The sequence below is a fragment of the Balaenoptera ricei genome, chromosome 2 (assembly GCF_028023285.1).
Source record: "Balaenoptera ricei isolate mBalRic1 chromosome 2, mBalRic1.hap2, whole genome shotgun sequence".
Classification (NCBI taxonomy): domain Eukaryota; kingdom Metazoa; phylum Chordata; class Mammalia; order Artiodactyla; family Balaenopteridae; genus Balaenoptera; species Balaenoptera ricei.
Genome location: NC_082640.1, coordinates 19519438 through 19539047, shown reverse-complemented (window position 1 = coordinate 19539047; position 19610 = coordinate 19519438). Strand labels below are relative to the sequence as shown.

Genomic DNA, 19610 nt, shown 5'->3' with positions numbered 1-19610 from the left:
AGTACTTAATTGTATCCCAGCAACTGTTAAGCTAAAATATTTTTGATTTATGCAAGACAGGTACCATGCATATCAATAAATATTCCCTGTTAGACAAATTTATACTTAAGACAAGATTCTCTCTCATGAAAAAAATTAAAACAGTGTAAAACTAAGGGCTAAACTGTTCTTCACAGACTAGATGACAGGGTCAATGAGAGCTAGGATAGTCAGAAAGAGCTTCATGGAGAGGACTGGGGGCCAGGTCTAAATAAATGGAGGATTAGGCAGGAGGAAAAGAAACTGTAAAGACAGAAAGGACAGCATGAGTAAAGGCCAAGAAAAGGTGAAATCAGCCAATTAACTCAGAGGATAAAATCCAACAGCAGGGAAATAAAAATTATGTCCACACAGTAACTTGTAAATGAATGTTCACAGCAGCATTATTAACAGCCCAAAGGTGGAAATAACCCAAAGGCCCATCAACTGATGAATGGATAAATGGCTTAGTCACATAACGTGCTGTTCAACAATAAACAGAAATGGAAGTACTGATATGCGCTATAACATGGATGAACCTCGAAAACGTTATGTCAAATGAGAAAAGCTAATCACAAAGGACCACATACTGTGTGATTCCATTTATATGAAACACCCAGAATAGGCACATCTGCAGAGACAGAAATTAGACTGGTGGTTGCTGGGGCTGAGGGAGATGTGGGCCATGGGTGATGGCTAAGGGATGCACGGTTTTCCTTTGCGGGTGATGGAGATGCTCTAAAATTGACTGTGGTGCCAAGTGCACGACTCTCTGAATATACAAGGAGAGACTGAACTACACATTTTAAATGGGTGAATTATACGATATGTGAATTATATCTCAATAATTTTCTTAAAAATACAATGGCAGGATCTAGATAATTTTCTTAATTTTCTATTTTGGGTGTACATACTATACACGATTTGAGTATCTCTACGCTTTTACAATATATCTAAAATGAAAAGAAAATGAAGGCAATGCCTAACTTCAACTGGTTTGTATAATGACCTTTCTGCACAAGTTATTCTGAAATCCATGAAATAAATATACACAGATACTATATCCATTCATGAAAGTGAAGATGAAAAATGACAATTTTATGGAACATTCCATTAAACATTATCCTCTGATTTTATCTGGCTTGCTTCATCATGGTAGTAGAGATATCACTAAAAAATACTGTTTAATAGAAAAAAAAGTCTCTCAACTTCTGTGAGGAATCATGCACAATTCTCAACTTTCCTAAGGGTAAATATTGTAAGAAAAAATATATAATGCAAACGGCAGAATGAAAGTCAGAGTTTAAGAAACAAGTGCATTATAAAGATAACAAAATTGTAATAAATTTACTTGTAATGAAAATACAAAAGAAAGCCATCCACGAAAATTAGTGTCCTAAAACACTTTATCCTATACATTAAGTACTGACACGTTAAATTTCATACATACCTGACTTGTGACTTGACGTAATTTTTTCCTTAAATCCTGTGCCTCATCTTCTAAATTAGTACGATAACGTGACGTGACCTCCAGTGAAGCCTCTGACATAGATTGCTTTTTTAGGGTATCAGCCAGTTCTTGTTGAAGTTGTCTCACAAGTGCCTAATAAGATACTCTATCACTGATTTTATAAATTACCTTATTATTAAGTTATGTTAATAATAGATAACTCCAACATATGTACTTTGAAAACTATCACCACAGACATCAATTCGTCTCCTTCTTCTCGTATGTGCACCTTCCTGCTCACTGAATTTGGTTAAAGAAGGTGTTACCCTCTGGCCTTGTCGCTATTAAGTTATTTAGACAATGGATTCAGTCCCGCTATCCACTCCCTGTCCTTCCTGATCAATTTGCAGAGCTTGAGGACCTCCTCAAGTCTCAGAAAGAAATGGGTGTGTAGATGGCATGAGTGGTGGGAACATCTTCCCTCTTCTCTACTGCGGGCTTCGATTAACTTCAGAGATCCTCACATATTCAATCCAGTGCTCAATAGATTCCTATCTCAGAATTAAAATGAGGTCATTCCCATTTCAATTCCTAGAATTAAAATGAGACCTTCAGGGCCTCTGCTGCCTCCCTATGGCAGCCCCTATGACCCTGTTCCCCACTCTATTCCTGCTACTCATGAATCTGCCACCCCTCACTAGTCTGAAAATGGGAGTCCAATGCCAAATTAATAAGTCACAGAGAGCTACAATTCTCTTTGTATTGGACAAATTTATATCCAAATGATAGTAACTGAGCCTTGAAATGAGAATTATGAGCAAATTATTTGTAAAAATGTTCCAAGTAAATTATAAACAGAAGTGGGAAGATTAAATCAAGTATAGTTTTGCTAAAACTCACTACTTTAATCCCAAATTATAATTTAATGAAAAGTAGATGCCTTTAAAGAGTTGAGAGGTCATAAAAATACATGATTTGAGGCTGAACTATTTCCCAAATTAATTTAAATTGACATGAATAAAAATAAAATTATATCAACTAAAAAGTTACGACAAGCTACTGAAAGAAAAGGACTATGAGATATGGCATCAACACATCAGTTCATCTGGGAAATCTGGAATTGACTGTCAAGGTAATCCACACAACTGAATCTTAATTTCAAAATAATTCATTTTAGATCTGAGCGTTTCATTTATCTGCTTCATCATGATACTAAAATGTGGTGACATAAAGATTAAAATTATTATCTTAGCAGTAGAAGAGTAAATTACTAATACCTGTCTATACCCATTAACAATTTATAACTTAATCTCTTAAAATTTCATAGGTGACACGATGTCTCTACTCAAGTAAAGCACCTCTCAGGTCTAATTCTTTATTTGCTGGATACAAGGTATGCTTTTAGGCTGACTTACGGCCTATAGATTTATAGTCTATATATTTTTTATATTCAACTAGATTCAACATTTAGCCATAATCAAAATCACTTTGAATTTTCTTTCAGGAAGTCTGAGAATTATTTCTCTTCTTGGATACTTACTTCTCTTTCTGTTTTCTCATTTTCATACTGATACATTCTCTCTTTTAAATGATTACATTCGTTGATTAAATCCTTGTTTCTTTCCTCCAGCATCAGACCTTGTTTTTCACTTTCAGCTTGAAGTTTTTTCACAATATCCTGAAACTGGTCTTGGATGTTAATTACTGTCTTCTCTTTACTGTCGGCTTTGTTTTGTGCATCATCCAGTTGCTGTCTGAGCAACATGTTTTCACTCTGGAGTTGAGATAATCTCTCTTCTAAGGATTCCTGCTTTCCAATGTATTTATTCACTTTGCCTTGTTCGCTTTGATACATGTGTTCAATTTCCTTCTTTTGACACTGTGCTTGGCTTAAGTCTCTCTGTACACGTTCTAACACCAAAGTCTTTTCTCTGAGAGCATCTCTCGTGTGATGGAGCTCGGTTTCTAGGCTATTGAATTTACTTTCAGCTTTAGAAAGTTGCTGGGAAAGCATCTCGTTGTTATCGTTCAGGTTAGACACATCAAAATTCATTTTGTCCTGCAAGCGTAACCACTCATCTCTTGCTCTCTGGAAGGCAAGTTCCAGGTCTCTTTTTGATGTCTGACTTTGATGGTGATCATGTATGGCAGTAGCCAGTCTAGAACGGTAGGATTCCACTTCTGTTTCCAGTCTTTCTTTGCTTTGTTTTTCATTCTCCAGCTTAGAGTTTAGCATTGTATTCTCAGCTGTCAGAACATTAAGCTGTCCAGTATATTGGAATATTGTCTTTGTTAATGTTTCCTCATTCAGTTTTATTGTCTTTTGAAGATCATTATTCTTTTCTTTTACAATTTCAATATCCTCAAAATATTTCTTTTCCTTTTCCTGGTTCTGACATTTTATTGTGTCTATTTCCAGTCTTAGCATGGCAATTTCATCCTGAAACATGTGGTTTTTATGTAACAGATCTTTTCCTTTTTCAGGACTATGGGACACCTAAGTGAAACAAAGGAGATTTTTAGCTAGTACTCAATAAATTGACATTTCATGATTTCCTCTGAAAGACTAACCTATATGTTTATACAATGAAAAGACTGCAATAAGTGGATATCCAACTGGAAAAAATAGGTTGGATACAAACCTCAGACTTCTTACAAGCAGAAATCTTCAAAAGTTCAAAAATTTAATTGAAGACAATGAATCCATGAAAGCAAAAAAGAAACCACAAGAGAATTCTTAAGAAGCTCAGAATTGGAAAGGCCTTTCTCTAAATTATAACAAACCCAGAAGGCTTAAAATAAAAGATTAATAAATCTGACTACACTTAAAAATTGCATCTGATGTGACATATTTATACAATGGAATACTACTCAGCCATAAAAAAGAATGAAATAATGCCATTTGCAGCAACATGGATGGACCTAGAGACTATCATACTAAGTGGAGTAAGCCAGACAGAAAAGACAAACATCATATGATATTGCTTATACATGGAATCTAAAAAAATGATACAAATGAACTTATTTACAAACAGAAAGAGACTCACAGACATAGAAAACAAATTTATGGTTACTAAAGGGGAAAGAGGGGGAGGGATTCATTAGGAGGTTGGGATTAATATATACACACTACTATATAAAAAACAGATAACCAACAATGACCTACTGTGTAGCACAGGGAACTACACTCAATATTTGGAAAAAGAATCTATAAAGGTATATATATATATATATAAACTGAATCACTGTGCTGTATACCTGAAACTAACACAATATTGTAAATCAACTATACTTCAATAAAAAATAAAATAAAATACCACCCACTATCTTAAAAAAAATTACATCTGCTATCTAACCTATACAGCTACCCCATAGTAAAAGCCTTAGCTCTGTATATATTTTGACAGATTAAATTTCCTAAAAAAATTTTTTTCCTGAAAATATTCCATAAATATTCTGTTTCTAATATTTTTATAGTCAGTTACAAGAATTACATCTACTGATAACTGTACTAAGCACTTCTACAAATATCAATTAACTCATTTAGCTATGACAGTCCTGGAAGTGAGGAAGTTAAAAATACAAGCAAGCTGCAGGCTTTTCCCCAGGTCTTCTGACTTTACTATGAGTCCTCTTACACCAAACCACAGCTAGTTCTCTAGTACAAACATATAAATACAAAATAAACCTTATATTTCACTAATGGTGCATACACTAGTGGTAAATAAGGTAAAATTTATAGCGATCTTAGAAAATCATGAGATTATTCGCTGCTGCAATAACTTTCATTCTCTCTTCATAATGCTTAAAATAGTAAGGTAGGGGGAAATACAATGAACTGTTTCACTAAAAATAAAATACTTAATAAATTATCACTAAATAAATATTATGGCATATCTATCACTATTTTCAAAAGTTCCTTGTACTGAAATAGGACACTACATGGAGCAAAGTGTTAATTTTCTCACAAGTAGAAGAATGACATCCAAAATACGGTCTCTGAACTGGCTATACCTTTCCTCCTTACCATCAGTGGAAGGGATAAACTAACCTCTCTATTAATCTATCAAGGAAGTGAAATCACTGCCAAAAACCATAATGTTGTTTTGTTTGTTTGTTTTGGGGGTTTCTTTTTTTGTTTGTTTTTATAAACTTTTATAAGTTTATTCTAAGGAAATAATTTTTTTAAGTGCTCAAAAATGTTTTTACAACTAATACTGCAGCTTTTACGATACTGAAAAATTGTAAGTGATGTGAAAATGTCATTGATGGGGTACTGGTTAAAGACATGACAGTGAAACCAAGAACAGACTCTGATTTAGACACTGAAAATGATGAGGTGCATAGTGATTGACATGTTCACTCCAAAGCAGAGGGCACGAACGTATTCAGTGCTGGGATTTGGTCGGGTAGTGTGGTCGATGGTGGAGCACACATGGTCTTCCCTGCCTAAACCACCATCAGGGTGCAGACTTTTCTAGATGGTAGCAATAGTTTTGAGATTATGAAAAGTTCATCAGTTCCTATGGAAAATAAAAGCCTCTCCTTGGATGAGGCTACTGTATGTCACTGCTTGACTGTTGCAGACAAATGGATTTGAATTAAAAATACTACTTGAGGGACTTCCCTGGTGGCACAGTGGTTGAGAATCTGCCTGCCATTGCAGGGGACACGGGTTCGAGCCCTGGTCTGGGAGGATCCCACATGCCGCGGAGCAACTAGGCCCGTGAGCCACAACTGCTGAGCCTGCGCGTCTGGAGCCTGTGCTCCGCAACAAGAGAGGCCGCGGTGGTGAGAGGCCCGCGCACCGCGATGAAGAGTGGCCCCCGCTTGCTACAACTGGAGAAAGCCCTCGCACAGAAACGAAGACCCAACACAGCCAAAAAAAAAAAAAACTCTAGAGGCCAGCTTTCTTTCTCCCTTTCTTTCTAAAAAAAAAAAAACAAAACTTGAATTAAATTTAATCAAATATAATTCAATTATGTTTGAATTAAAAATATTAAATATCCAACGGACGAGAAACATCATCCCCCCCAAAATATACTTAAATAGGTTTTAAATATCCTCTATACTGTCTATGATGTATAGTATTGGTTTTTAAAATATATACATATACAGATACATACACACAAATATTTGAAAATGATTAAAGAAAATACCTCAGAATTCATTTCCTTATTAGTCATTTCTATCTCCTTTTGTTTCGCAAGGTGATTGGTCAGGATTCCATCTTGCAAAATTCTGGCATTCTGTTCTCGAGAAAGCTGCCTCTGAGTGTCATTTCGCTCTTCTACAACCTGGAGACACATTTCATGAGGTTTTTGGTCTCATACCATTAAAAAAAAAAAGTCAAAAGCTTAAGAGCAGAATTAAAAAAAAAAAAAAAAACTGTTAAAAGGAAGTAGCCTTTTTAAATAAGCACAAGGATGTTTATCCCACATGAATAACTCAGATTTTAATTTAAATGACTGCCAAACTTATCACAGAGCAAAAATACAGGGAGATATAGTATTGTGAAAGAAAATCTTTTTACAAAGCATTTAACTAGTTCCATCACAGTCTCAAGGCAATTTAGCCTGTATTTTAACATAAAAAAGCCAAAATTAACACATGGTTTGGAATTAAGAATATTACTTTCGAATGGACCAAAAATGCCAATCATAATGTTAATGATTAAGCTCAATTTACCTTCCATTCCTCCATTCAGAAAACATACACAGAGCATGTATTAGAAGCTAAGAATGGCATGAAATTAATAATTTAAGCTATAAATGTCATAGTTCATATTTAGGATAAGATAACACTTTTTATTTGTTTTAAACCTAAATAATATATATTAAATCAAAGAGATATTATAAATAATACTGATGAAATAGTGTTAGAAATTTGAAATTTTCACCAAAGATTAACTTACCTGATTCAGATTATTTCTCACAGTCCTCAGTTCCAGGTCTAGCGCTCTGAGAGTGAGTTCAAGTTGTTGTTTCATTTCAACTTCTTTACTGTATTGCTCTTCTTTTCTTCTTAACTGCTCCCTAATTTTTTCATATAACATGTCAGCATTTCTTCTCTTCTCTTCTTCTTGTTTTAGGGTGAATCTGCAGTTAAATATGCTTACCTTAAAATGTGTTTTGTTAGAAAATAAAAAGTTCATTTTATGATCTGTCTCTTCACCCGTTGATTTAGTATCCTAATGAAATTTCTGTTCTCCAGTTTTTTTTTTCCTTTCTAGGTCTCATATTTTTAATTCCTCACTTCAATCTCTTCATAAAGATATATACACTTGAAAGGTAGCACTGAAAAAACATTCTGCCACTTAAGTAAGTTTTAGTCAAGAGTAACTCTGGTGAATAGTGTAGGAAAGAAATTTTGAAATTATTCAGTGAAGTTAGGTCGAAAATTACCCTGTTTTCCACACTGTCATAATTACTCCTCCTTTAGGACAGATAATTTAGTTACTAATTAAAAAGAGAAGCTACTGTTTAGAAACAAGTTTATAAGATCACTAGAAATAAAATTTCAACTTCATAAAATACTACAGGTACCCCTAAATGACTTACAGTGCCAGATAAAATCTGCAGATGTCTTTTACAGAACATATATCTTCAGACACTGTAATCCAAGACTAGGCTAGGGAGTCTAATATCTGTTGCACCACACTTTTTATGTTTCTTCTTTTGCAACATTTTCAACTTGTTGATTATTATCTATTTAATAAATCATTTTAAATCCCGTAAGGCAGGATCCATATTAATTAATTAAACAATAAAGAGTATTTTGTGCTTTCAGCACAAACCTTTGAACTAATTTTATCTCTGTATGAAAGAGAAATTGAATAAACTAATCAGTAATCACCTTCCATTTTTACCTTTTATTTCATCCATGCATATGTTAAGAATAAAACTGCATAATTTTTTTTAAATTTTGTCTTGAGAAAAATGGCCATTTCATACTTCTGTGGGTGGGAGTGTAAAGTAATATAAACTTTCTGGAGAACAATTTAGACATATGGATCAAAGACCTTTTTTAAAAGTTCTCATACTTTAACCAAATAACACAATATTAAAGAATTTATTCAAAATAAATAATCAGAAATGTAGAAATGAATTTATAGAAGAGACATTCCTTATAGCATTAAATATAATATAGAAAAATGAAAAACAACTGAAATTCAATTTGTTAAAAAAATAATGACCATAATTCAAAAAGACACAAGCACCCCAATGTTCATTGCAGCACTGTTTACAATAGCCAGGTCATGGAAGCAACATAAATGCCCATCGACAGACGAATGGATAAAGAAGATGTAGCACGTATATACAATGGAATATTACTCAGCCATAGAAAGGAACGAAATTGGTTCATTTGTAGAGATGTGGATGGACTTAGAAACTATCATACAGAGTGAAGTAAGTCAGAAAGAGAAAAACAAATATCATATAGTAACGCATATATGTGGAATCTAGAAAAATGGTACAGGTGAACTGGTTTGCAAGGCAGAAATAGAGACACAGATGTAGAGAACAAACGTATGGACACCAAGGGGGGAAAGCGGGGGTGGGGGATGAACTGGGAGCTTGGGATTGACATGTATACACTAATATGTATAAAATGGGTAACTAATAAGAACCTGCTGTATAAAATAATAAATAAAATTTAAAAAAAAAAGAGATTACAAAAAAAAAAAAATGAGGCTTCTGTATGGAGGACTTCTGTATGGCCATGAAAATGATGATTTGGAAATATATACATTAAATTATTAGTAGAAGTATTCACTGTTAAGAACTTGCTGTATTATTTCCAAGAATTTCACACTCTACAATACTAATGGAGTTTTCTCCCCTGTAAAATCCCAGCAGGTAAGTTAGCAATTATAAAACTTCCCATAGTATTAAAGTAAATACCCATCTGTAGTATTACAGTAAATAAAAACAGTTCAAATATTTCTTTAAAACCAAGATGTTCAATACCTCAAGCTGCAGAGCTCTTGTTCCCACTCCACTTTTTGATGCTCTAACTGTGATTTCATTTCTTTTGTTTCTGATAGCTCCTTTTGTAGCCCACTAACCTTACTTTCCATTTTTTTATTTTTTCCTGTAAGTAGTTCACAGTGATTTTTTTTAAGTTCTATTAATCTTTCATATGAAAGAACTGCATCCTGAATTTTCAATAAGCTAACAGAATCTGCATTAGGAAGAAAACAAAGATAGAAATAAAATATATGAGTAATTTTTGTGTATAAAGCACTGTGCATTTTCACCTTCACTCATCCATACATTGAACAAATACATTTTTTTTTTTTTGGCCATGCCGCACAGCGTGAGGGATCTTAATTAATTCCCTGACCAGGAATTCAAGTGGCTAAATATACAATGCCCTAAAGAGGTGGAGGAAAGAGATAGAAAAAAAATATTTGAAGAAAAGAATGGCCAACAACTTTCTAAACTTAATGAAAACTACAATCCCACAGATCCAGGAGGATCTGGCAAGGAGAGAAGAAGTGGAAGTAAACTCTTTTGTAATATTCTTACCCTATATATGATGTGGTACAATATTACTTGAAGGTGGACTGTGATAACCCTAAGTAAAACACTGTAAACCCTAAAGCAACTACTAAAATAGCGAAACAAAAGAGTTACAGTTAATAAACCAAAAAAACAAAAAAGAAATAAAACTACACCATAAAAATTACTCGATTAATCTAAAAGACGGCAGAAAAAGAAAAGGGGAACAAAGAACAGATGGGACAAACAGAAATCAAACAGCATAATGACAGATTCAAACCTACTATATCAATAATCACATTAAGTGAAAATGGTCTGAAAACCTCAATTAAAAAGCAGATTGTCAGGGACTTCACTGGTGGCGCAGTGGTCAAGAATCCACCTGCCAATGCAGGGACACAGGTTCGAGCCCTGGTCCTCCCACATGTCATGGAGCAACTAAACCCGTGCGCCACAACTACTGAGCCCACGTGCCACAATTACTGAAGCCCATGGGCCTACAGCCTGTGCTCCACAGCAAGAGAAGCCACCGCAATGAGAAGCCTGCGCACCACAACGAAGAGTAGCCCCCACTTGCCGCAACTGGAGAAAGCCCGTGCACAGCAATGAAGACCCAATGCAGCCAAAAATAAATAAATTAATTAATTAATTTTTTTTAAAAAAAGCAGATTGTCAGACTGGATCAAAAAGCAAGACCAAACTGTATGCCACCTATAAGAAATGCACTTTAAACATACAGACATAAATTTGTAATAAGGTAAGAAATAAGATATACCAAACTAACATGTGACAAAACAAAGCTAAGCTAGAGTGGCTATATTAATACCAAACAAAGTAGACTTCAGAGCAAAAAACATTACCAGCAATAAACAAGGTCATTTCATAATGATAAGAGTGTCAATTAATAAGAAGCATAACAGGGCTTCCCTGGTGGCGCATTGGTTGAGAATCTGCCTGCTAATGCAGGGGACATGGGTTCGAGCCCTGGTCTGGGAAGATCCCACATGCCGCGGAGCAACTGGGCCCGTGAGCCACAACTACTGAGCCTGCGCGTCTGGAGCCTGCGCTCCGCAACAAGAGAGGCCGCGATAGTGAGAGGCCCGCGCACCGCGATGAAGAGTGGCCCCCACTTGCCGCAACTAGAGAAAGCCCTCGCACAGAAACGAAGACCCAACACAGCCATAAAATAATAAATAAAAATAAATAAATAAAGGGAAAAAGATGGTTCAATTTAAAAAAATAAAATAAAATAAGAAGCATAACAACCCTAAACGTTTATGCGCCTAATAACTTCAAAATATATAAAGCAAAACTTGAGAGAAATGCAAAGAAAAATAGACAAATCCACAATTACAGTCTGAGATTTCAATACCCCTCAATGAATAAGTGACAGAAAGAGCAGGCAGAAAATCAGCAAGGATACTGTAGACTTGAACACCACCATTCTTTTCAAGTAGCCATGGAATACTTACCAAAAAAAGACTATATTCTGGCTTATAAAATAAAGGAGTAAGTCAAAAGGATTTAAGCCATACAAAGTATGTTCTCTGACCACAAAGCAATCAAATTGGAAATCAAGAACAAAAATATTTCTGGAAAATACTCCAATATTTGAAAACTAAATAACACACATCTAAATAACCCTTGGATTAAAGAGGTAATGAAAAGAGGAATTACAAAGTATTTTGAACTGAATGAAAATGAAAACATAATATATTACAATTTGTAGAATGCTGCTTACTTGCATGAAAATTTATAGCATTGCATGTCTATATTAGAAAAGAAGGTCTCAAATCAATGACCTTGGCTTCCAACATAAAAATCCAGAAAAAGAGCAAATTAGGGGACTTCCCCAATGGTTCAGTGGTTAAGGATCTGCCTTCCAATCCAGGGGATGCAGGTTTGATCCCTGGTCGGGGAACTAAAACCCCACATGCAGTGGGGCAACTAAGCCCGCCCGCTGCAACTACTGAACACGCAAGCCACAACTAGAGAGTCAGCATGCCGCAACTACAGAGCCCACACACGCTGGAGCCCACACCCCATTTGGAGTGTCACAAATACTAAGCCCACACACCACAACTAGAGAGAGAAGCCCACACGCTGCAACGAAAGATCTCGTGTGCCACAACTAAGACCCAACGCAGCCAAAAATAAAATAAAATAAAATAAATATTTTTTAAAAAAGAGCAAAGTAAACCCAAAGCAAGCAGAAGAAAGGAAATAAAAAACATCGAAGAAAAAAATCAATGAGAAAAAAACAAAACAAACGAAACAAAAAAGACATGGAAAAATCAATGAGGGACTCCCCTGGTGGCACAATAGTTAAGAATCCACCTGCCAATGCAAGGGACACGGGTTTGATCCCTGGTCCGGGAAGATCCCACATGTTGCAGAGCAATTAAGCCTGTGTGCCAAAACTACTGAGCCTGCATTCTAGCGCCCGCAAGCCACAACTACTGAGTCCGCATGCCACAACTACTGAAGCCCATGCACCTAGAACCCGTGCTCCACAATAAGAGAAGCCACAGCAATGAGAAGCCCACACACTGAACGAAGAGTAGCCCCCACTCGCCTCAACTAGAGAAAGCCTGCGCACAGCAACGAAGACCTAACACAGCCAAAAATAAATAAATAAATAAATAAATTTTTTTAAAAATCAGTGAAACCAAATATGTTCAGAAGATGAATAAAAGTGATAAACCTCTAGCCAGGCTGATAATGAAAAAAAAAAAAAGAGAGAGAAGGCACAAATTACTAATTTCACAGAAATGAGTAATGAGAAATTACTACAGATTCTATAGATATTAAAAGACTAACAGAGTAATATTATGAACATTATGTAAATAAATTTGACAACTCAGATTAAGTGGGTAAATTCCTTGAAAGAGGGAAATTACCAAAGCTCAATCAAGAAAGAACAAATAAACTAAATAGTCCTATATCTAAAAAAGAAACTAAAGTCCTTGTTAAAGACCTTCCCACAAAGAAAATTCCAGGCCCAAATGGCTACACTGGTGAATTCTACCAAATATTACAACAGTATACACAAAAAGGCTTTATATTTATGCCATGGTCCTACCTTTACAGTCCATGCCAAGTTGTTCAATTAGCAACATGGAATTCTTATAATTAGAGTAAAGCATCTGGCAATCCTCAAAAGCTGTTTCAGATGACTGAGTTAAGTCATCAAGGTCATCCATAGAATTAATTTGCTCTTTGACCTACAAATAAAAAATACTATTTCACGATGTCCCCAAAATATTTATAAAATATACTAAGTGTACAGAGGTGATAAATATCTCTTTATTAAAGCAAAAACACAGATACTTCTTAAAAGAACAGATTTTTATCAAAGGGATAACTTTATCAACAGTGTTTCTAAATTATTTTTTCAAAGTAAATGTCTCTACAACAAAGGAAGATTTTCTATTTTTCCACTATACCTTTTACAAAGTAATTTTTTACTACAGGATAATATTTTTTATAATTAATTTTTTACTATACCTTGTTCTTTTCGTTAGATGTTTCCTTTGCAGCCCTAAAAAAACAAATGATTCTTTTCAGGCAAATATTAAATACTTAGAATACAAAGAATACCTAAATCTATTGTTTTTTTACATAAAATCTTTGCATTGGTAATTAATTTTCTATAAAAGAGATTAAACAATAAATAGAAAGAGTAACATTAAAGGACAAAGAAAATATACCATAATAATATTAACAAAGCATTAAATTAGATCAAGCTGACAATCAAAGGAAAAGGAAAAAACATAATGTTACCTGCATTATTTGATAGGAAGAAATATATCAGGGTTTTTTGTTAGTGTCATTTTCAATAAAAATTAATTTTATGGCACTAAAACCTATTTGGAAAGTATTAAGTCCTTATATGAAAGAAACCCTTTTTTAATAATCATGATATTAGCTTTTTGAGGACTTACTATGTAACTGCTATGCATTATTATAAGCACCTTACATGTCTTAAAGGCATTTTAATCCTCACAACAATTCTGGGAGAGAGGTAATACATTAGGTCCTTTACACAGGAAGAAATGGAGCACAGAAAGGCTAAGTAACTTGCCCAAGCCCATACAGCAGATTAGCAGCAGACCCAGAATTCAAACCCAGGAAATCTGGCTTCAACACTTGTGTTTCACAATATGATGAGAAGGTAATATTTATTTTCAGGTGTTTTTAAGTAATATGATAGCAAACGAATCTGTATTATTATTCCATGTCTAGTTATAACTATAAATAATAATTTCTGAATCTTAGACATTTTTTAAAAATAAAAAGACTTTAGACCTAGGCAATATTGGAATTCTATTTTCAATAAAGATTTGCTTTTTGTAAAGAAATTCATCAACAGGCATTCATTCACCCATTCAGCTGTTTATTCATGCATTCAACATATACTTACTGAGCGCACAATACGTGTTAATGACACTTTTGGTACAGGAAGCATGACTTTTGTAATTTAGAACTTTATAATCCAAAAGTAATAATCTGTGATAGATTGTTACTAGTTTTTTTTCCTATCGAATATAAACAAAATCTTACCCTTTTCCCTGGAATCTAAACCACTGTGAAGTTAACATAATCTGTTTTAGAGTACCTTACAAAACCATAGCCACTCATGATGATACTGTCATCTAGAATTATCAAGGAATGATTAAATCCTATTCAGTATGGCCTAAATGTTTGTAAATTTATGATTATATAATTTTTAAAAATCTATGTATGATAGAATAACTTTTAAGTAATCATCTGCATATTCAATTATATAAGAATATTACACTTCAAAATCAATGAACAAGCCCTTACCATAAAACTATATGTGAATAGAAGTATTATGTACATTTACTTTACTATAATATTTTAAAGATAATGTAATACAATCAATAAGCTTTCTAATATTGGACATGCAAACAAGATTAAACTGAATAAACGCATCCTCTACTGGCTCATTTCCAACAGCATACAAACATACTCTAAAAACTCCCATCTTAACATAAAAAGAGAAAGGAAACTCCCTTGAACTCCACATTCCTCTTCAGTTACCATCCAGTTCTCTATTGCCTTTCCCAGTAAATATTCCCTAAGGAGCCGTTTACACTTATTCACTACAGTCCAGCTTCCATGGGGAGTATTTATTGAAACTACTTCTGGTCAAAGCCACTCGTCCTCATCTTAAACTTTCAGCAGCGTTAGTCTGGTATAGTTGAGAATTCCATGTCGTGGCCTGTACACTATATTATGCTGTTCTATTTCCAGAAAAAGTATTCAGTGCTAATATTTCTTGACCTAAAAATAAAGAATTTGTAGATTTTACCTGCCATCATCCTGATCTACTCCACTTAAACTGCTGTCATCATTCATGTGTAGCAGACCACCAATCAGTGAATCATTCTTCTCAAACATTGGTGTAATCACACATTCTTTTGATGTCCATTTTTCATTTTCATTTTTCTTTACTTCCTTCATATGCACGCCAGGACCGCTACTTTAAAAAATCCATAAAAAAGCCAATGTTTTCTAATAATTCTACTGATAAAGAATAAAAAACCAATTTTTGTAAAATTCCAACTCTTACCCATCATAAGTCATTTATTAGTTCACAAAACCATTATGAAGTACCAACCATATGTAAGCAAATACAAATTCTTGCTTCAAAGACAGATATACAATTATGATACAATGTGATATGTAAGAGTTGACATATGAAAGTTATAAGTGAACATAGGAAAGCTTTACAGAAGAGGTGAAATAAACAGAGGAGGTCTTGAGGAAAAGAAAAGGGAGAAAATCATTCTACTTGGTGATTAGAATGTGAGCACAAAGATTAGGCACATGGCATCTAGGTGTTTCCTAGGAACTTGGAAGGAAAAGTACAAAATACATGGAACGAAGCAGAGAGATGAGTCTGGAAAGACATTCTGAAGAACCTCAAGTGCTACACTGAAAAGCTGAAGTTCACTACCTAAAAGTAATGACTCTTAGACATGGGAGTAATAATTAGATTTCTACTATATTTTTTTGTTTTGTTTTGATATATAATAATGTTTAATTTACATGATTTTTAAAAATAACATGAGGTACATATAACATGAAAGAAGAACTCAAGGAAATATCTTGGGGGGAAAATTTACTTTTAAACACCCACATGTTGGGGTCATGTCAGCATCAGGGCTGAAAAATAGGTACCTCATAGTATTCCTCCACCACCAGCAACAATTTGGCATCTATTCATGGACAAAAGTGGCCTTGTGGGAGTTGCAGGATCCAGCACCATACACCAAGGGACCTGGGAAGAGTCCTGCCCACCCAAGTGGTAACAGACATACAGACCACATCCCAGCTGTGGACCCTGCATGGCCCATGAACTGGCTCTAGCCACTCTTAGCAACGTCCAGGGAACCCCTGGAAAACACTGTCTTAGATAATCACCCACAGACGAGAGAGCCTTTGTGGAAATCCAGGTTTCCAGCAGAGAAGTGCCAGCATACCACTGGAACAAAAAAATGCAAGTTGGGATACATTGGAGAGGGCAGTTATTAAAGACTGGAAGAGGTGACTGCTACTTCAAATGCACAGACAGCAATGCAAAACTTCAAGTAACATGAAAAAAATCAAGAAAACATGACGCTACCAAAAGATCACAATAATTTTCCAGTAACAAATCCCAAAGACATGGAGATCTGCAATCTACCTGATAGAGAATTCAAAATAGTAGTTTTAAGGAAACTCAGTGAGCTACAAGAAAACACAGAAAGACAATCCAACAAAATCAGGAAAGTAATACACAAACAAGATGAGGAGTTTAACAAAGAGATAGAAATAATAAAAAAGAACCAAATGGAAAATTTGGAGCTGAAGAATACAATGAATGAAAGGAAAAATGCAATAAAGAGCACTGACAGCAGAATGGATCAAACAGAAGAAAGAATCTGTGAGTTAAGAGATAGGAGCTTTGAAATTATCCAATCAGAGGAGAATAAAGAAAAAAAGAATGAAAAAGTGGGAAGAAAGCCTACATGAATTACCAGATACCATCAAAAGAAATAATTCATAAATCATTGCAGTTCCGGAAAGAGAAGATAGGGAGAAGGTGGTAGAAAGCTTATTTAAAGAAAAAATGGTTGACAACTTCCTAAACCTGGGGAGAGATTTGGATATCCAAGTTCCTAAAGCTCATAGGTCACCAAACAAACTCAACTTAAAGAAATCCTCGCCAGGAGACATTATAACAAAACTGTCAAAAATCAAAGACAAAGAGAGAGTCTTAAAAGCAGCAAAAGTAAAGAGGCTTGTAAATTATAAGGGAACCCCCATAAGTCTATCAATGGATTTCAAAAGAGTAGGATGACATATTCAAAGTGCTAAAAGAAAAAAACTGCCAACCAAGAATACTCTATCCAGAAAAGTTGTCTTTCAGAAATGAAGGAGAGATAAAGACTTTCCCAAACAAACCAAAGCTGAGGGAGGTCATCACCACTAGACCTGCCTCACAAGAAATGCTGAAAGGAGTCTTCAAGCTGAAATCAAAGGATGCTAATCAGTAACATAAAATATATTTAAATATACAACACACTGGTAAAGGTAAGTATACAGTCAAATCCAGAATACTCTAATACTGTAATACGGTGGTGTGTTAACCAATTAACTCTAGTATTAAGGTTAAAGGAAAAGAGTATTAAAAATAACTATAACCCTAGTAAAATATAAAATTTGTTAATCATGAACACTAGCTCAAATGAGCACTTGTTTTATAGGAAAATAACAATTATCTATTGTTAAATACTGACATAGGCTTACCTATCAGAATCTTCATTCTCCATAGTAGGAAACTGCTGGTTATTAGTTTTTCTGCTCTTTCTCTGTTGAATTAATCCACTATCATCAGCATCATATATGTTTTCTGATACTTCCATTCCACTACTTTTGTGCTTCTTCTTTTCTTCTTCAACCTTTAATGAAAGTTTGACACTACATATAATTGTTATTACTTTATTCATTATAAAGACCTTTTCATTTTCATTAATTACTTGACTCAGAGTTTGCCCCAGTTTTAAGCAATAAAAATATTTTTGTGCTTACTTTAATTTTTTTAATTACAAGTCATTGAAATTTTTGTAAATTCTGCTTCTGTTTGAGGAAAAGAAATAAAATTTTAAAAATTTCAAAAAGGACTTTCTTAATGTTGTGCAGCTATTCACATCCACTCTTCCCCGTCTGATGGCAGAGATAGAGAAATAAAGAGACAAAGACACAAAATTTGTCCTCTTTGGTCTGTACCACCTGGATTTTGCATTAAACAGCCAAATTTAGAGGATGTGACACCTTGGTAACAAAAAGGAAGCATTCAGTAACAAAAAGGAAACATTCTTCTTTCTGCACTGAAGCTATTCTTCCCCCACTGCCTTTTACAATTCTTTTTTCATTTGGATCCTGGGGATATCAAAAAAGTGACGGTGTTCACTAAAATATATGAACCAAAGTTTACCAAAAAACAGGAGTAGAGTGAAATTGATGAATTGTTAGTTAGTGTGGAATTCTGGAAAATGAGTAATGCCTCCCAATTTCACATTCAATAACCATGAAATCTTATAGCTAAAGGGTATAGAAGTAATTATCTACTTTAGCCTCACTATTTACCAATAACGGGAATAAAACCAAGAAAGGTTCAATGATTTGTCCAAAGCCCCTAAAGTGGCATTTCCTAGCATTTCATGGCACCAAAAGAGATGATACAATTCTGTAACCCTGAATCTGATAAATTACCAAATGAATTCATCAAATTAATCAGATAAGTTAAAAGTGTGACTTTGGCAAAGTAATTTAATGCCTCAGTTGGGGGTAGGGCTCATCTCTTTTTCTTTTAAAGGAGAATATAGATTTTTGTCTATCTTTAAAACTCAGTCAATGCACCTCTTACACAAAAGAGCAAACAAACAAATTAAAAAATCTATTACTGGAAGGAAAGAAAAAACTCACCGCACGTCAAAACTCAGTTTTCTCCTTTGGAGATAAATACTGAATTTTTTTTGCTGAGGGTTTATACTACCTATATGATAAAATCATACATGTCAAAACTTACCATATTTTATTAAACAACATAATGTAAAGGTCTGACTCAACAGAAACATCTGAGAGTGGTGATTAAAGAATATGTGGGAGTACATGTATTTGTTATTAAAAATATCTTGAAGTGGCCATGTTGGAATTCTAAGTGCCAAGGGATTGAGTAAAACAGAGAAGATCGCACACACTAAAGCACAATAAAGAGATTAGTTTAGCAGGAATATGTGTTTATGTCCCTTCTTTCAGTCACTGCTTCCTTCCCATACTATAAAAGTGTAATTTATATTTAAAACCCAGTAGATTAAAAAAAACCCCAAAACCCTAGCTTATTATATTTCTTAAGCAATTTCCTTTGTGCTTATTCTGGCTCAGAAGGTCACATGGTATGTAGCTAAATTAGTTTCCCAGTCCATATGAAAGACTGACAGAGAGAGACTTAGGTTGATTAAGGAACAAAAACCATGAAAATAGTTTCCTATTATTTAGATGGCAGAAGTAATCTATTTCTACACAATCACCTATTTAGCTGACCCCATTTTATTCATAAGTGGAAA

General features: G+C 34.4%; 1 protein-coding gene across 4 annotated transcripts in view; it reads right to left on the bottom strand.

Moving 5' to 3' along the window:
* ANKRD26 (ankyrin repeat domain containing 26) overlaps positions 1–19610 on the bottom strand; it is a 98600-nt gene that overhangs the window by 25335 nt on the left and 53655 nt on the right. For 3 of the 4 annotated variants that reach the window (XM_059912028.1, XM_059912047.1, XM_059912052.1), the window contains 9 exons: positions 17791–17942; positions 15308–15478; positions 13480–13513; positions 13055–13196; positions 9439–9652; positions 7383–7566; positions 6628–6765; positions 3009–3965; positions 1469–1621 (listed from right to left, as the gene is read on the bottom strand). In XM_059912028.1, the coding sequence (XP_059768011.1) occupies positions 1469–1621; positions 3009–3965; positions 6628–6765; positions 7383–7566; positions 9439–9652; positions 13055–13196; positions 13480–13513; positions 15308–15478; positions 17791–17942 (2145 nt within the window). The remainder of the gene's footprint in view (positions 1–1468; positions 1622–3008; positions 3966–6627; positions 6766–7382; positions 7567–9438; positions 9653–13054; positions 13197–13479; positions 13514–15307; positions 15479–17790; positions 17943–19610) is intronic. The other variant, XM_059912038.1, reaches the window with a different exon arrangement.